The following is a 20,117-nucleotide window of genomic DNA, read 5'->3' on the forward strand; positions in this document are numbered from 1 at the left end:
ATTACTTTTGCTGTCATTTTTCAAACCTTTTTACTTGTGGTTTTAAAAGCTTAAGGACCAAATTTGGAAACAACATTTCAAGTATGATCAGACAACTGCTTAAATTTATACCATTCTCGTGAAACTCCATGGTGTGGGCCTGCTTATATGATCTAGTTGTCAATGGAACTAATTTCAGTCAATGTGACAGCAATTAATATTTTAACAAATAGACATTTTTCTCAGTTCATCTTTGATTTGATGCATTATTGTCATGTACTGAGGTACACAGTGAAAAGTATTGTTTTGCATGTTAACCTGACAAATCATACCTTACCCTAATACCTTATATTAGGGTAACAGATCAGAATGCAGAATATAGTGTTATAGATACAGAGAAGGTGCAGAGAAAGATTGTATATCTTTCAGATTCTGCCACACTATCTCCCTTGTCTAATCCATATAACAAGGCAGCAAATAGCAGATATACAATCCAGTATCCCCCAAAAAAGTATCTAGAGATTAAATGGAGAAAGATTATAGTAAGGAAGCAAATGTAAATATTAAATGTACCTACTCTTCACACATTTATGTTTTTATTTACAGATTTACAAATAAAAATCATGCATTTCTAAATACCACTAGAGCTTTAGACTGATCCTACGAATCCTCAATAACTGTCCACTTACTGAATATAATAAAATCTTTATTAATACACAATTTACATCTGTGGTCTGAAACAGAATCTCCAAAACATTCTACAAACAAAATATAAAAGTGATCTGTTCATAGATGCTACTCCTACTAGCCCATCAAAAGACAAATGACTGCAATATTTCGAATACATACTCATTTAGTCACTCTTCATAGACTTAACCCTTGGCAGTTTTGTTCTGTAATTTCAGACTTACTTGTCCATGTAGGTGGAGGATAATAAATGCACTTGATTCATCTTCTGTGTCACCAATTCCAACTCAGAATGCAAAGCTGGAATACTTGCTGCAGAGGGAGACTGGTGGAAAAAACTCTCACATTTCTTTGTCACTTGATTTAATTGAGATTTCAATCCATCCAACTCCTGCTGCATGTTCTGCAAAAACAGTAAGTAATGAAAGAATCAATAAATAGATCTATGGAAAGTTTACTTAGGAGAACAAGGATAAATTGTAGAAAAGAGATAGCAAAAGTTTTTATGTTTTTCACCTAAAAATATTATGAGAGCACATTTCCCATAGTATAATGTAGGCCAGCTTTAGTTGGACTAAATTAGCACAATGCTCAAAGACAATATTGAGATTGCTGTGACAAGTAAGCAATCGTAAATTTATTGAGGATAGATATTGTATCAGACAAACCTCTTGCTCAACGATTCTAAAGGCACTATCTTGAATGGCATCGCCTTCGACAGAGGCTTGAATCCTCCGTATTAATCGGTCTCGATACTTCTCTAGTCGCAAACAGATGTTTTGAAGCTCGGAGATGTAGGTTTTACTCAATGTCTCATCTTTCTCTTCTATTTAATAAGCACATAATTAGATATAAAATTTGAAAGGAATGCAAACCTCTTGTTATTTTCTCAAGTCACAATGATTATGGAGATAACAAGGAAGTTAAACAAAATGAAAATAAAAGTCATGACATTAGCTTTCAAAACTGTCATTGGAAGCCATTTTCTTAAAGGATCCAAGATTGCACCAGTCAAATTTGCTTCCCTAAACTGAAGGCTAAATATAGTTAGAACTTCAAAGCAGCATAGCTTAACCTACTGTCAGAAGTATGATGTGCCCTACCTTTCAAAATAAATTGTTATAGTACATGCCACCAAATTCTGCACTGACACAGATTCTTAGTAAGGTCTTATTCATAGTCATTAATGCAACAGCAACACAAATTTTAGAATCTGAAATGGAAAGTTTAAGTTGAAGAATTTCTTAGTCTCTCAAACAAACAAGGGATCCTTTCTTTCCTTTTTTCTCCTTTAATCATTTGAGAGCTACAATTATTGGTGCAAACAAAAAAAAACTGCATTGTTAAAATGGGCACTACGAGTTAAAAATTGAGGAATATTTAGAAGACAACAATAAATGTAAAAGTGGTATCATCAGCAAGGCAAGCAGTCAGTCACGATGATGTATTCTCTTAGCCAGCAAGTAAAATGCATCAAACTTTTTCAAAAAAAAAAGAAATAAATGATTGCTACGAACAGATGGGATTATAGTAGAAGCTAAAATAGCAAATGGACTGATGCGAATTTTATCAAGAAAAAAAATCAACATTTCACAAATATAGCATTAGTGCTGATGGGACAGGAAGGTTATTAAGTGGTTAGTACACCATGAAAAATCCAATTATTCCACATTCAATAAAGTGCAACCTTTTAAAGGGCTATTGCAGCAAGACCATAAGCATGAACATGCAAAGTCTAGTCAGTTCCCAAGATTATATTTAATTGTCATATGCAGGATGTTTCAACAATGTGCCCTGTGGGGGCAGCTATCCTATTTCTTGATTTTGTGGTTTGGCAATGTGGTTTGACCTACGAGATATGGATTGCAGTCAAGAGTGTGGAGCTGGAAAAGCACAGGTCAGGCAGCATCGGAGGAGAAGGACAATTGATGTTTCGGGCATAAGCCCTTCATCGGGAATGCATTTCAGTAGCTTACAAATCACCTTTTCAAGTACAATTAGATCTGGGCAATAAGTTATGATCTTATTTGCAATACTCACAACCCATGAACAAAAGCAAAGGTTAATTATTAAACCTGAGCATGCTATCCTGTACACTGCTAGTCATGAGAATAAGAGCTGCTGTGTACTTTGAAGACTGTTACTTGGCCTGCAAAATGAAAACAGGACAGGTCAAGGGGTCAAATACCACACTGTCCTTGGTTCTAACAATGTCTTCATTTGTATTTATTTCCAATGGCACCTCAGAACTCCACAAAACACCTATCCTTGTAAGGAATGTTTTGCCACCTATAAGTACCACTGTTTCATACTGTACAACATTATTACAGCAATTGATTTTGCGCTAAGCAAACACTTAAATATCAAATATCAAATCACGCTCTTCAAAGGTCAGCATACTGCTAGCGGGAATTGTTATTGAAAATCCAATTCATAAGATTAAAGGCTGTGTTGTCTCTAGTACATACTTTAAAGTTATTTGTCATGTTACTTCATTTTAATAAAATAATTACACTGAAGCGCTGAAAAAAAGTGCATATTAATTGTGTGTTCATTTCACTAACCTGTTTCCACGGATACTAGTAGCTTCTCACTTTGCGCCTTACAGTTATCAACATCTTCCTCTAACCGCAACCTGTCTGCGATGGAGAAGACCTGAGACTCCTGGCTGTCCTCAAGAAAATCCTCAAAATGCATCTGGAGATTTTTCATGACTTGCGTATGCTCGTTTTCTTTCAGAGTTTTAAACTGCAATAAGAAGGAATAGAGGCTGTCTAAATCAGGTATGAATCTGTCAGAGACAATTTTAATGTTTAGGTTGTCAGCAGGTCTACATGCTGTTACCTCCCTTAGCTAGTTTGGTTTTAAAAGCTTTTGGGTCACACAATAATTCATAAGTTAGTTTTGTGGTATCAGTGCTATTTAAATAATATTGTTGACAAAAACATCTAAAATAATATTTGGAGTAGTTGTAAAATACAAATCAATCAAGCTATCGCGCTGCAAATAAATGCAAGATATAGATTACTTTTTTAAAAAAAAATCTCTTAACTAAATGAAAATCAGGGTGACAATCACTGGCAAGGTAACAGCATCCTCCTTTGACCTCAAATAAAGCTGCACAACATGACCTTGCAAGCTTGCAGTGTGGTTTTCAATTTTTTTTTCTCAATGTTACTTTCATTCTGACGTAGTCGTAGAGGATCCTGGTGTCTAATATCAGCGATGTCACTAAGTATTTGAAAAGTGCGGTGCTGGAAAAGCAGAGTCGGTCAGGCAGTATCTGAAGGGCAGGAGAGTCGACAATGAGTATGGGCTCTTCATCAGGAGCTCATACTGGAAACATTGACTCTCTTGCTCCTTGGATGCTGCTTGAATGGCTGTGCTTTTCCAGCACATTTTTTTTTTACTCTGATCTCCAGCATCTGTAGTCCTCAGCCACGTAGTAGGCTTAACTGCCTATCACATTGAAGAATTGTCAGAGGGACAGCACAATAAAATATCAAACAGATTTTATCATTCACTTTTTAAAAATAATTTTACAGATAAAAGTCAGCAACCACACATGGACTAAGACAGAAGTTGAAAAACCATAAAAGAGACAAAAAATATATCTAAGGAATGAAAAAGTTTAACATGTCAAAATATAACAGATTTTTAAGGGCCAGACTTCTTGTTTACGATTTAGTACGCTATTAAAACCCTAGTTACGAACAGTACTACCATAAAAAGTAGAAGTCTGTGTTAATTCAGTGGTCTGTAAATCACATATTGGTGTCAGGACTTCAGAAGTGGATCCTGTAGAGCAGGAAATCTCTGACATCTGTATTTCAGCATTTAACTTAGTATGTGAATGCCTGAGGCTGCTTACAGTTTCACACAGCAATGTTAGAAATGCTGACAGTTTCACCATCATTCAAACCACAAAAATTGGGCTCCAGAATTATTCAGAATATGGTATTGCATATACATAGCCTTTATATGATTCATGTTATAAAAGATACTTTGCAAAGTAAAAAATACACTTTTAAAAAGTCAAGAATAAATTGCATTTATGGACAGGGTTTTTCAGCATATTGAAATTTCTATCAGGGTTGTGTCAGAAATGGGAAGTATGGGCTAAAATGACAGCCTACATGTCTGTGAATTCAATCTTTAAATTTTGTTATTCTACTATTAATTACAAAGCATGATAGGTTTGTACTATTTCAATAGTCTTTTTTGTTAGCAAAATTTCAGCAAACAAATGGATACATACTGTTTCTTTGTTCCAGGAGTGAATGGTTTCAATATCTTTCACTAGATAATTCCAGGACACAACACTTTTCATGTTAATATGCAGCTGGTGCCACAAAGCCATAACATTCTGATACATTTGTTCAACCCTGAAACACATGATTAGATTGGTGAGGGCATGTAAAATCAAACTATAACTTTTACATCACAGCAAGGCAAGATCATTTTGAAATCTGCGTGGCATTAACATCTGTTTAAATTCTCACTTGCTGTAGGTTTCCCTGAAATGATTCAGCATGGCAGATCCACAACAGAATTATTTTAACAAAGTGCCAAAATATTTAAAAAGTATATTTTATCCAGTAGAAAGTGGGTCAACTTTCAAAGTAGTGTTATGGCAATAAAAGGTCAAAACCTAAATTTATTGACAACACTCTTTAGTTATAATGTAATATCTATAGAAGGAAGCCTTCATGACATGGCTACTTCAATGAACAGATTTATATTTTAACCTGGTAAGCATTTGAAGCCATTTGAATTAGGTTTGGTCATTCCACAAAAAAAAATCACTCAAGTGTCACTAATCCAAAAAATCCACTGAAAATATGTCCTTTAGGATATCATTCATAAAAGATCTAAACTTTAATCATATAACATTCCATACAACCTGGACAACAATTCATAGAAGTGAATTTATAAAATTGATACTGCACAAGATCCGACTGCTGAATAAATAGATTTTACTTAAAAGGTTTTTTAAAAATTACTTCAATCAATTAGTTGATATATTCTGAAATAAAAAGTGCATGATGAAAACCACCTATATCAAATTGCTCTTTAATAACAAAATGTTCTATACCTGCTGCCAGCGTCAATTGCTTCTTCGTTTGGTGCAGGGATTGTGAAACAGACAGATGGAACCATTGCCTCATTGCCAGTTGGACTAATAACTTTCCACTTGGTTCGGTGAGAGTTATCCTCCAGAACGCACTCATCATTCTTACAGACAGTAATCTGTTAATAATTACAGGTTTATAATGCCAGGACTTTTATGTTCAAATGCAGACACATCTATATTTTATTAAACCATGGCATCAGTAGAAGCATAGTGAGTGTTACATAATAGCCACTTGCTTAAATAGAAAATTAAGTAACTACATTTTTAACTTCTTCACTTGTTTGGTTGAATGGTGTTGCATATAACATGCTTGTCCATGGCCTTTGGAAACAACTTGTGCAAATAATAAATGCAAAAAGTTTGGGAAGGATCCAGTGCTCCATGATGTTGGCCCAATAAACCATAACAAAACATGATCTGCTAATTATAGAGTGTTATAAATTTACACACTTGTTCCTTTTGTTGGGAAAAAAAGAATGAGACATCTGACAAAGTAAAATTAGTGCTAAATTTTGTCACAAAATTTGCATTATCATGAAACTGCTGTTATTGTCCATTTGAATGATAAAAGTTTTTTTTATTTTAAATAGAAAGTGAATGCCCCAAACAAATAGTCATGGGTTTTGAATTGTAGCAATTGCTAAAGCACATGTACCGTTGCTTGGGAATGATATTTCCAAGTTGAACTGTACACAAAATGTCTTGAGGTGCAATGTACCAGTCTCTGATGGAGGGAATCATTGGCATGGCTGGATGACCCCATTTAAAACCTACCTCCTGCTGGCCAATTCCGAAGTGACACTGACAGTGGTTATGGAGTGTTGACTGCGGCCCAGACCCTTTAACCTTCCCAGTTGATGGATGCTGCATGGTGCCAAGCGGCTCCCATGAGAAATAACAGAGACAGGGCAGGGAGGAGGTGAGGGAATAGGGATAAAAAAAATTGTTTGCAAAATTCATTAAATTTCTTACTCAATAAAAACACTGCAGAGTTGAAAATTTATGATAGTACAAGAACAAGTTGTCAGTGCCAATTCTAGGTGCAAGCCTTCCTTGGCCAAAAATGGAAAATGTACTTAATACATTTTAATACCACTACCTCCACATTACTAAAAGCAATTCAACGTTTTGTTCCCTTTTCAGTCTTTTACTAAAATCAGGTGCAGAATTCCTACCTCAATCTGCCTGTAGTCACAAATAGCCTTGATTGGGATAGTGGTTTTTATCGCATTATCAGGATTTCTTGGTTTCAACTGAACAATTGTTTTTGCTCTGCCAACAAGGCTTGCTATGGAACTCTTGTACTTGATCAGCTGTTCCTTTTCATCCTTCAAAATAAAAGATAGTCAAAAATCAAAAATCACAAAAATTAATGTGATCACTCTGTGAAGTGAGCAAATCGAAGGTGCTAAAATGGAAAAATGTGTCTGTGGATTAAACAGTCACACACAAACTGCTAAAAACAGTTAAAGACATCCTGAGATTATATTGTTAAAAAAAATAATTTAACTACAATAAGATATTGCTTTCAAAACTACACATAAGCAAGTCAAAATATAAACTATGTTTCAAAGCAGATTTAAGTGCTGAATTTTAATTGGGTGACGATGTATTACATTTTCCACCTATGTATTAGATTTTCACAAAACCATTTTTTTTCCTGTCTTTGCCCTCTAGATGGCATACAGGGACAACACAAAGGAAACAAATTTCAACTAAAAGGGGTTCAATTGTAAGCGCTTCCAAAAATTCTAAATTTTTAGAACTAGAAATGAAAACAAAGCAGCTCATTGATTAAGTCTCAAACATATTTTTATATTATAGATGAATAAACAAAGTTGGAAAAATTCAATTAGATTAATCTAGTCATTTTAGCAGGATCAAACAATACAAAACACTTGAAGGGTTTACATGCTTTTTCACACAACTAAATGAATTGATCTCATCAGCAGTCTTCAGTCTCATGGAACACAATCACCCTCACCAAAGACAAGACTAATAATGTGGAGGATGACAAAGAAGACACCTTAGAAAAACTACAGCACACCAGCTTACACATATGACAAAACAAAATCTTGATCCAATGGTAAAGTAACTAAGACTTTGAGGGGCTCACATTACTGCCTTTGCCAGAATACCACCAAGCTATTCCAGATGGCACATCTCTCTTACCTGCTCTTGTTGTTGAGGACATGTTTGCCACAGTCCTACTGTTGAGCATTGCTAGAGTTCCTAATAAGAAATCATGTAACCAAAGCAGCCCTAGACAGAAGTTGCACTTCTGTACCTAACTGTTTTGGTCCTATAGTGAGAGCAAGGGGAGAACTTTGGAAACACACCTCCAGAATATCACTGACATACTTACTTAGGCAGTTGAGATTCACACTTAACATTCAGAAGGCCAAAGTCCTCCATCTGCAAGTTTCAAATATAAACACTCATGCCTCATTGTTTAAGATTTATCATGAGTACCTGGAAAATGTGGAACACTTGCAAATTCCTTGGAAATTATAATAGAAGGCTGACATCGGTGAAATAATCCAGCACCATCTAAAATCTGGTGGAGTCTTTGACTGCTTGGATAAACCAATGCTCACAGACTGTAACATCAGAACTGAATCAAAACTCTTGATCCAAAACACAGTCGTTACAATATGGACAATGTACAAGAGGACAAGCTTGACAGAGGCAAAAGCACAGGACTCGTAACATTAACGCTGCCTGAAGGTGATCAGTTGGAATGATAAAGACACAAACATCAGTGTCCTCTCAGGCTTGCAACCAAACAAACATCAATGCTATGGTCCCATGTTAGCCACTCTATTGGCCTTTGGTTAAGAACATCAAAATACCACGCTCCCAAAGCAAATAATTTTCTCCCACTTCTGTAAGGGCAGATAAACCACAGGAGAATGGAAGAGGACAAGAATGTACTAAAAGCCAACATGAAGAAAATGTAATAAAACAAACAATTACAGATGCTGGAACTCTGATCGTCCATCTATGTATATCCTACTCATACTAGCACTGGCTTACAGAATGATGCTGAGCTGAGGCAAAGAATTCCAGCCACCATTACAGTTCCATTCTTGTAAATTCTATTATTGAATCAAGCTGTGAAGAACTGTAGGCTGTGGTCCAATTTCAGATAACGGACCCAGTCATAAATTTTACTGACCATTTATTATTTGCCACGATATTTTATTGTCAAGTGACTTCAAAACTCCAAACATGAAGAATGTGATAGAATATTCTCCACTTGCCTGGACGACTACAGACCCAAAAAATTTACAGTACAAAGCAGCATGCTTGCTTGGTACCCAATCTAACATCCAGAACATTCACTTCCTCCACCATCAATGCACAGTAGCAGCTTTGTGCACCATCAACAAGATGCACTGCATCAACTCCACAAGCCTCATTTGACATTACCTTCCAAATCACCCAACTCTATCACCAGGAAGGACAACAGTGACAGATACATTGTAACACTACCAACTGCAAGCCCCCTCCAAACCATACACTGCTGAGTTGGAACTGCAATCACCCGGTCAACATTCTGGAATTCTCTTTCTAACAGCACTGTAGGTGTAGCTACACCCAAGGACTGCAGTAGTCCAAGAAATCAAATCACCACAACCTGCTCAAGGACAGTTAAAGATTTGTAATAAATGTCAGTGATGTCTACACCCAAACAATGAATAAAATGAAAGTCACCAGTTGTTGCCAGGTAGCTAAGAAAAATGGATTTAAGCCATTTTAGATACCAGCTGCTCAGGTGGCATGATGGACAGCACAACTCATTATTAAGTGTGCAAATACACTAATGCCCTCTTCCTAACCATGGACACACATGACAATTTGTCAAATGGCACATGCGGTGAGGAATTCAAAGCAACTGTTTGCCACTCTCCAGCAATTATGATAGACACTGAGCCTATAAATGCATTTCTTATGCCTAATTTCCAAACAGGTCTCAAAAATTGTCATCCTCGAGTTTCATCTTGCACCATTCAACTGTCAGACTGGAGAAACTTACACAGAGCAATTTGACATGTGTAAGGAATGTTCGGATGCTTCAGATGTCCAAATTCAAAACTTCATGTTTACATATTACTAACTACTAAATTCAAGTCCTCTGTGAAAAATTTTGGTTAAAACTTTCCATGAGGCTGACTTCACAAACAAGACAATTATCAAACAAATAAAAGAATATTCATTTCTAATAAGCAAATCATTGTCCATACCATGGAATCTTGGAGTAGATCCTCCAGTTTTGACAGACCACTGGTCCGGTCACACTTATACTTTCTCTTTATTGTCTCTTGCAGGCTCCGTAAATACTGTTCTGCTTCTTTAATGTCACTTAAAAACTGCAAGAGAGCAGGAATACATAGATTATTATTTTAATGGATTAAAGAATAAAGTAAAAGACAAGTTTCCAAATATCTCCTAAACCAAGATGGGCTGTTATTAAATTAGTTGCATAGATATTGAACTTCGATGTAAATAAATAAATAAATTAATTAACTAAAAAGCAAATGAGTCCATGACCTAGTGTTGCATCAAGCAGTCATAGTGAAACGTTGCAACTAAGAGAGAAGGAAATAATTGTATTATTCAGCCAATCTCAAAAAATTGCATGATACCTCTGCTGCTTGATTTTCAAGTATCTCTGAACATCGGAGTTTGTTCAAGAAAAATTAACAAACAGCGTAATTCACGGCTGATCTTGGAGAAATCTGTGCAGGATAGCTCACAGCAGGGGAGCAGCTAAGTAGCTTTTCACAGTGTAACCTTACTGTTTATTTTGTAAAGCTACAATAGTGAAGAAAGTATGTTTATTAAGATCTGTCGTTTGACTAAACTTTACAAATATAAAACACAGGTAATAGGTTAGCCTGGAGCAGTATCTTTTTAGTGGAGTAAGACTGTGCTTTTTTCTGGGTCTATAAATTGTTAAGGTGCAAAGATAGCTTCTAGTAAGCGTTCTTCCTATCGGATGAGGGAGTTTCCATGTCACTGATGGTTATGTCTCCCAGAATTGTGTTTTGTTGTGAATCCTATTGGATCGCATGGATCAGTTGGAGTGACACTTAGCAGCAATGAGGAATTCACAGGAGCTATGGGGTGTGATAGATGGCAGATGATAGATAGTAGGAAGGGAGATGGGTTACCTCCAGGAAAAGGTAGGAGGGGGAGGCAGGTCATGCAGGTGTCTTCTGTGGCTATCCCCATCTCAAACAAGTATGCTGTTTTGGAAAATTTAGGGGGTGATGGACTCTCAGGGGAATGTAGCACAGACAGCCAAGTTTCTGGTACAGAGACTGACTCTAATGTAACAAAGGGCACATCAGATTCCAAGTGATTGACTGTGACAGAAAACTCTCTCGGCAGAGGCACAGACAGACAGACATTTCTGCAGCCAACAGCAAGAAATCAAAAAGGTGCACTGCGTCCCTGGTGCCAGCTTCAAGGATATCTTGAACAAGGTGTAGAATATTCTTAAAAGGGGAGAAGGCCCACCAGGGGTCATAGTACACAATGGAACCGACATAGGAAGAGAAAGGATGAGATTCTGAGGACAGAACATATGATGGTCGGGAGGAATTTAAAAAGGAGTTCCTGGAGGGTACTAATACCTGGATTATTCCTGGTGCCATGCACTAGTTACAGTAGGAAGAGGAGGATAGAGCAGATGAATGTATGGCTGAGAAGCTGGTTCAGGGGAGAAGGATTCACATTTTTGGATCATTGCAATCTCTTCTGGGGTAGAAGTGACCTGAACAAAGATGGGTTGCCCTGAATTGAAAGGGGACTAATATATTGACAGGGAGATTTGCCAGAGCTGCTCTGGAGGATTCAAACTGGTAAAGTTGAGAGTTTGGTGGGGGTGGGGGTGGGGGTGGTGTGTGTGCAAGGCAGACGTATAAGAAGGTTCAATGAAGCTCAATCAGTATGGAAATCATTTTGATCATGAAATTTCTGTACTTCACAGAATACAAAATGATTAAAATACAAATGGACAGAAATGCTATAAAAATGTCCCAGACATAATTTACTGATAGCACAACAAGTTGAATGGTGAGGAACTGTACATTTCATAGATAGAATCAGACTTTGATATTCTAGGTGCTGCATTTGGGGCTCGCAATTGGCCACAAGAGAATTGATGCAGAGTATGAGAAATTAGTTTGAGTTTCTGCTAATGACTCAGTAGCCTATGCAGAGGTGGAGAAGATGATCAAATTTAGTTGTGTTTCCATTCAGTGTTGAACAGTTTATCAACACGTACAGTACAGGCTCATTCATAAATGATGACTACTTAGAGGTAAAGAATGGAGAACATCATTTCTGAAACATCACTACAAAAAGAATCAACACTTCTCAGAGAGGGGAGAATGCTGAGAAAAACAAAGTCCAATCTATAATCTACCAGTGTTTATGGAATATGTCTTGAGATGGAGCAAAATTATGAGAAGGTACACACTTGTTTGAGGTCCAAGATTTGTTTTTTGGACCAGGAAGGAGAAACAGAGTGTGACTGGAAATAAAAGGTATAAAGAATGATTACTAAAGATCAGCAATGAAAGGATCAGAGAAACACACAGAAAAATAGATCTTTCAAAAAAAAACTGTTACAAAACAGCAATTCTTTCTCTCTTGCTCTATCTGGAGAAGAAAACCAATCTTATTACCATGTGCGCAACATTATAACCGTAACCTCCAGTTGACTCAACACCTGAATAACATTAACATTCTTTTCATTGAGACTTCGTAACAAGACCGCTGAGGAGTTGGGTTCAGTAGTAGCTGAGATCTTTCATACAGCTCCATGCTCCTTCGGGCCAAATGTAAAGTGGCAAACAAGAGTTTAATTTTCTGAACATTCACTAACTTACAGCTAAAACAGGGAAGTTTTTAATAAGTCTGTATTGTTGGAAAGAACATTTGTGGCTAGTGTTTAGGAATTTGAGGGGTAGCACCTCTTGCATTTTCAACATATGTTGTTGACTAACTTTATTTCACAGGTATCTATAAAGTAACCTTCACTTAAAAATAATAGATTAACTATTTCAGTAATCAATGTATGCATTCCCTTCAATGAGGCACTATTTTTGCAAATAGATCCTATAGTTAATGTGCTCACTGTAACTATAAAGTCTATCTTACCTGGAAGTAAGCAGTATTGTCCTTTACATGTTGTTCCACGCAGCAACACAATTGTTTGATCCAGTGCCATTGTGTCTTAAGGGCTGCACTGTATGCCTTTGAAGAAGTGACAAAAAGCAGTTTAGTCAGAATATGATTAGTACTTCTTCTATAACTCAACTAAAAAACCATTTTGTTGTTAGATAAGACAATAATGCAAGTACTTCTATTATGCTGACAAACTAAATCTTCTCTAATAGAACTTATAATGTCGTCATTTATCACATATTCAGGACTTGAAAATAATTCATTACTGAAATTATTTTTTGAAACGCACTCAGTGCTGTAAACAGCAGGCATGGCAACCAACTGGGCACTGCAATATCCTACAAATAGCATCGGAGATGCATAGGTACGTAACATGTTAGCCAATTTTTTCTCTCAGTAGCATTTATGGAGGCTGTAATATTCTGATATATCTGTGAAGTGTTTACAGAAGAATTACAATGCTGTTGAATATGCAATCTCTTTGAAACATTGTTAGATGCACAATCTAATTGATTGGATAAAATGATCATCTCGATGGTGTATCCAAGCAAGACTGGAACTTCTGTCCATCTGACTCTCAGTCAAGAGTGCTACCAACTGACATCAGCTGCAAATTAATGAATGTTATGGATCCCTGTCTTGCTATTATTTTGTTTCTTTTTAACTGAATTTCAGTATCTTTTGTGAAGTAAAAATGTTGAATATTCAAGCTTTACAACCTTTTTTCTAACAACATACTTTGCTCAACATTACCTTCACCCAACCATCTTCAGTTGCTTCAATGACTTTCACTCCATCATAAGGTTACAAGTGTTGATGTTCGTTGATGACTGCACAACATTCAGCATCATTTGCAACTCCTCAGATACTGAAGAAGTCCTTGCCCAAATGCAGAAAGACTGAACAATATCTTTATTTGGACTGACTAGTGACAATTAACCACTAACTTTGCACCAAAGTGGGGTTTGACTAGAAACTGAACAAGACAAGCCATACAAGTACTGTAGCTACAAGAATGGGACAGAGGCTAAGAATCCTGCAGCAAATAATTCACGCTGAGGATCTAAAAACCTGGATATAGGCTGTTGTCAGGAGCAACAAATCTATGCAAGCTTTTATTAACCACAAAATGGCTTATCAATATAAAAGTAACATGAAATGACTTCAGGTTAATACTGTGCTACAATAGTTGAAAGCTGCATTCCTGCTTTGCTAAATTAAAAGATAATGCAGACAATGGAGTCTTCAAAATATGAATCATAAGACATTAACTAACCACCCTGACTAACCTTGAACCACAAGTATGAGATGATAATGTACGTAAGACAATACTGTTTCCCAGGAAACACCGTTGGATTAACCTGCTATCTATTATGTCACCTTATTACATTTCATTGGTTTTCTTTTGTAAAAAATGGTGCATTGTCTCTGAAGATACATATAAAATTGCTTATCGTTCAAATTCAATTGCACAGTTTCTCCAAGGAACACAGAAGCTGTTAACCTCTGTGTTGCTGGACAAACCTGCGTCCGACGTCGTAATAAACTGTGAAACCTTGCTGAAGCAGATCGTACTGCTAGTGATTCTTTTGACCAATTGCGGAACAAGAGGTCCCTCCTGGGGGTCTAGATCTTCAGCCCCAGACTTCCCAAAGCCTTTCTACCACCATTTAGAATATAAGAATGATTAGGGCAGAGCGGTAGATGTGATCTATATGGACTTCAGTCAGGTATTTGAAAAGGTTCCCCAAGAGAGACTAGTTAGCAAGGTTGGATCTCACGGAATACAGGGAGAATTAGCCATTTGGATACAGAACAGGCTGAAAAAGGTAGAAGACAGGATGGTGGTGGATGGCTGTTTTTCAGACTGGAATCCTGTGACCAGTGGAGTGCTACAAGGATTGGTGCTGGGTCCACTACTTTTCATCATTTATATAAATGATCTGGATGTGACACAAGAGGTATATAGTTCGTAAGTTTGCAGATAACACCAAAATTGGAGGTGTAGTGGACAACAAAGAAGGTTACCTCAGATTACAACAGGATCTTGTTCAGATGGGCCAATGGACTGAGAAGTGGCAGATGGAGTTTAATTCAAATAAATGAGAGATGCTGCATTTTGGGAAAGCAAATCTTAGCAGGACTTATACACTTAATGGTAAGGTCCTAGGGAGTGTTGCTGAACAAAGAGACCTTGGAGTGCAGGTTCATAGCTCCTTGAAAGTGGAGTCACAGGTAGATAGGATAGTGAAGAAGGTGTTTGGTATGCTTTCCTTTATTGGTCAGAGTATTGACTGCAGGAATTGGGAGGTCATGTGGCAACTGTACAGGACATTGGTTAGGCCACTATTGGAATATTGCGTGCAATTCTGGTCTCCTTCCTATTAGAAAGATGTTGTGAAATTTGAAAAGGTTCAGAAAAGATTTACAAGGATGTTGCCAGGGTTGGAGGATCTGAGCTACAGGGAGAGGCTGAACAGGCTGGGGTTGTTTTCCCTGGAGCGTTGGAGGCTGATGGGTGACCTTATAGAGGTTTACAAAATCATGAAGGGCATGGACAGGATAAATAGACAAAGTCGTTTCCCTGGGGTCGGGGAGTCCAGAACTAGAGGGCATAGGTTTAGGGTGAGAAGGGAAAGATATAAAAGAGACCTAAGGGGCAACGCTTTCACGCAGAGGGTGATGAAGCTGTCTTGCCATAAATGTATGGAATGAGCTGCCAGAGGAAATGGTGGTGGCTGGCATAACAGCAACATTTAAAAGGCAACTGGATGGGTATATGAATAGGAAGAGTTTGGAGGGATATGGGCCGGGTGCTGGCAGGTGGTACTAGATTGGGTTGGGATATCTGGTCAGCATGGACAAATGGACCAAAGGGTCTGTTTCTGTGCTGTATGTCTCTATGACTCTATAACTGAGAGCAGGAGTAGGCAATTCAGCCTCTTGAATCTACTTCACCATTTATTACAATGACTGATCTCATCTCTGCCTCAAACTCACTTCCCTGCCTGCTTCAAATCCTTGCTAATTAAAAATCTACCTACCTCCATCTTAAATTTACTCAATGACCCATTAGCCATCATACCCTGGAGTAGTGAATGCCATTGATTCACGACCCTTCGAAAAGTAAGTTCTCATCTGCTTTAATTCTGCTAGCCCACAGCCTATAACTACAACCTGGTCATTCTCGACTGCAATACTTGAGGAAACATCCTACTTCTCTGTCAATTCCCTTTAGCATTTTATATCCCTCAAATTACATTTTATTTTTCTAAACTACAAAAAGAGTATAAGCCTAATTGCTCAATTCCTCTTCATTAGAGGAACCCCATATCTCTACAATAAATCTCACGAAACAATCTACAAGACACAAGTCTGTAGCATTATGGTATACTTTCCATTTGCCTGCTCTAACGGCACTAAAGCAGTTCCCCACCATGCTGCACATCCTCCTGATCTGGAAATAGATCTCAGCTCCTTCACTAGCACGGAGTCAAAATTCTTAATTTCCTCCCTAATTTTTGCATCTATCTCCTGCAAATGGACTCCAGTGTCTCAAGGGAGTAGTTAATTGCCACCTTCTCAAAAGTTAGGGATGGGCAATAAATACTGGCCCAACCAATAATGTACACATCCCATGAATGAATTTTAAAATCCCCAAATCTGTTACTGCATAAACTGGTGCATAACATTTTCAAAGAATTAAATTCAAGGTTCTGCAAATTTGAGTACCATAAATTTTATATGAAAATGAAACTTTTTCTTTACAGTAGATATTCTTTAGTTGTCAAGTGGCTGTTAATTTCCTACAATTGCTAATATCTATTCTTTGAAAATTTACAGAAAACATGTCAAAATTAATAGAAAATTTTTTGCTTTTTCAGAATGAATTATCTACATTTATGCCATTATAAGCACCCTGATTCTCCATGCCCTCCCTCAAATACCTAAATCTTCACTGGTGCACAAACCACATTAGCTAGATTGTGAACTTGTGTCTAAGAACTGATGATTTTTTCCTGATCAATTAACACGATGAATCTGCAGCCAGTAAATTAATCTTGCCAATATTTAGCATTCCAATATCCTGACATAAATTTTGTTAAACAGAGGTACGGTACAACAGGTAAATGCAATTGTTCAAACTGGGACTTAAGTTCAGGAGTTTTCAAGAAGGTACAACTACTAGGAACAATCATTATTTTTACATTTTAAAAGAAATGCAGGATTGAAGCAGCTTTTGATAATCCCATGCTTTAACCATATTATAGATTGAACAGAGGTAGCTAAAACTCAGGCCTGCTTGCCTTGAAATCAGAGTTCAATAATGATTTGTCAAACTTCATACAGGACGGAAACAGACCCTTCAGTTCATGCTGACCATAATCTCAAACTATCGCCACTTGTCTGCATTTGGTCCATTTCCCTCCAAACACTTCTTGTTCATCTACTTATCCAAATGTCTGTTAAACATTGTAACTGTACCCACATCTACCACTTCCTCTGGAAGTTCAATCCACACATGAACTGCTGTATATAAAAAAAAAACAAAAAAAAAGTTGCCCTGTCATGTCATTTGTTAATCTTTCTCCTCTCACCTTAAAAAAATACTCCTTTGTCTTCAAAAGGGAAAAGACACTTGTCATTCACCTTATCTATACCACTCGTCGTTTTAAAAACCTCTAGGTCATCCCCCAACCTCCTACACTCCAGTGAAAAATATCCCAGCCAATCCAATCTCTCTTTATAACTCAAACCCTCCATTCCCAGCAATATCCTGGTAAATCTTTTCTGAACCAGATTAAATAACAAACTTCCTAAAACAGGGCATCCAGAGCTGGTTACAGTACTTCAGAAACATCCTGTACAACCGAAATGTGATGATACATTTGCTGAACAAATTACCTCAACTGTCTGCCTGGCTGGATGGTTCTCTAGTGAAAGATGCTCCCCTGTTTCCTGGTGCGATATGATAACTTTCTGTTTCTGCTCCAATTCTTTCTTCAGTTCCTAGAGAAGATGTGATAAGTGTAACTTTTAACAAAACTTTGTACAATTTTAATAATCACATCAATTATTGAGGTACACTTTGGACAGAGGACAAATAACTCTGAAGGAAAAGAAATATCACTGTCCACAGCAAATGTTAAGATTAGTCACAGAATTTACAATCAAAGTCAGCAAGTAGGATGAACAAATACAAGGGGAGGGGAGGGGAGGGGAGGGGAGGGGAGGGGAGACGTGATTTCATGTATTGGTTAAGTCTCCCTAGGAAGAGACAAACATGGCTCCATACACCAATATGTGGGGAGCTGTATTGCAATGATTTTCCTAGATTTGGCCAATTAGTGTCAGAGGGTGCTCTCTCAACAATGTTTCCACCTTTCAAATGATAAAATGTTGAATTAGCAAGCATCAGAGTCATAGTGATGTTCAGCATGGAAACAGACCCTTCAGTCCAACCCATCCATGCCGACCAGATATGCCAACCCAATTTAGTCCCACCTGCCAGCACCCGGCCCATATCCCTCCAAACCCTTCCTATTCATATACCCATCCAAATGCCTCTTAAATGTTGCAATTGTACCAGCCTCCACCACATCCTCTGGCAGATCATTCCATACACATACCACCCTCTGCATGAAAAAGTTGCCCCTTAGGTCTCTTTTATATCTTTTCCCCCCTCACCCTAAACCTATGCCCTCTTGTTCTGGACTCCCGACCCCAGGGAAAATACTTTGTCTATTTACCCTATCCATGCCCCTCAATTTTGTAAACCTCTTTAAGGTCACCCCTCAGCCTCTGACGCTCCAGGGAAAAACAGTCCTAGCCTGTTCAGCCTCTCCCTGTAGCTCAAATCATCCAACCCTGGCAACATCCTTGTAAATCTTTTCTGAATCCTTTCAAGTTTCACAACATCTTTCCGATAGGAAGGCGACCAGAATTGCACGCAATATTCTAACAGTGGCCTAACCAATGTCCTGTACAGCCGCAACATGACCTCCCAACTCCTGTACACAATACTCTGACCAATAAAGGAAAGCATACCAAGCGCCTTCTTCACTATCCTATCTACCTGCAACCCCACTTTCAAGGAAGCTGCACTCCAAGGTCTCTTTGTTCAGCAACACTCCCTCGGACCCTACCATTAAGTGTATAAAGTCCATGGAAGTGAAGCCATTCCGGGCATTCTGCAGGTGCTGCTGTGGCTAGACAGGCATGGAAGCCTCAAAACCTCCCTCTAATCATTTGTAATTAGCCTTATACTTCTGCTTATTGTCTCTTCTGCAAAATGGTGCACCCAAATGTTTCATACAAGCAGGCCAGTTCACTAGCGCTTCATCTGGAGGCTCACTGACAATGTAACCTCTTATGGTGAAGAAACGTCTGAAAGCGAACCTTCTAGCTCAGTGAGCAAACCTACATCCAGAACCTCAACCTGTATTACTAATCTTCTCAAAACTCACTAATGGTATCAGTGCTTATTAAAATCATTTTCCCATGTTTGAGCAATTTCATTTTTATTTGTGAACCATATGCTATATTAATCTTCAACTTCACCACAGTTTCCATGTTGGGTTTTGGGAGGGGGATGGAAAGTTGTGTTCATATGTTGGTAGCATTCTCACCTGAGTTAGAAGGCTGTGGTTCAAGTCCTACTCCAGGATTTGAAAATGACAAACTAGGCTAACAATTCAGTGCAGCACTGAGTGAAAGTGTTGTATTATTGATTTTCTTTTCTCCCATATGTGACACTGAACAGAAGTCCTATCCACTCTCCCAGGTGGACATAAAAGATCCCATGGATTTCCTTGAAACAACGGGTGTTATTACCAATGCCCTAGACATTATTTATCATTAAAATAGATCATCTGGGCATTATCACGTTGCTTTTTATAAAGTTTGTTTTGCACAAATTTCCTGCTGCACTTTCAGTAATATGACAGTAAATACACTTTTAAAAATACTACTACTAAACCGGTTATTGAGAAACACTTTAGGATGTCTGATGGTCACAAAAGCCATGTTAAGAATCCAATTCCTTTCTGTTTTAACCATCTACGAACTCTCCAAGTAGTTTCAGCTTCATCACAAAAGGGATCAAGTCATTTGCATC

General features: G+C 37.7%; 1 protein-coding gene across 22 annotated transcripts in view; it reads right to left on the bottom strand.

Annotated features, from left to right (window-relative positions):
• The window catches only part of macf1a (microtubule actin crosslinking factor 1a), a 599,180-nt gene that overhangs the window by 240,667 nt on the left and 338,396 nt on the right, over positions 1-20,117 (bottom strand). For 12 of the 22 annotated variants that reach the window (XM_072548439.1, XM_072548442.1, XM_072548444.1 and 9 more), the window contains 10 exons: positions 17,906-18,010; positions 12,974-13,069; positions 10,048-10,173; positions 6,976-7,128; positions 6,575-6,682; positions 5,762-5,916; positions 4,925-5,051; positions 3,231-3,414; positions 1,335-1,492; positions 891-1,069 (listed from right to left, as the gene is read on the bottom strand). In XM_072548439.1, the coding sequence (XP_072404540.1) occupies positions 891-1,069; positions 1,335-1,492; positions 3,231-3,414; positions 4,925-5,051; positions 5,762-5,916; positions 6,575-6,682; positions 6,976-7,128; positions 10,048-10,173; positions 12,974-13,069; positions 17,906-18,010 (1,391 nt within the window). The remainder of the gene's footprint in view (positions 1-890; positions 1,070-1,334; positions 1,493-3,230; positions 3,415-4,924; positions 5,052-5,761; positions 5,917-6,574; positions 6,683-6,975; positions 7,129-10,047; positions 10,174-12,973; positions 13,070-17,905; positions 18,011-20,117) is intronic. The other 10 variants (XM_072548450.1, XM_072548451.1, XM_072548443.1 and 7 more) reach the window with 1 other exon arrangement.

The sequence above is a fragment of the Chiloscyllium punctatum genome, chromosome 27 (genome assembly GCF_047496795.1).
Source record: "Chiloscyllium punctatum isolate Juve2018m chromosome 27, sChiPun1.3, whole genome shotgun sequence".
NCBI classification, from domain to species: Eukaryota; Metazoa; Chordata; class Chondrichthyes; order Orectolobiformes; family Hemiscylliidae; genus Chiloscyllium; species Chiloscyllium punctatum.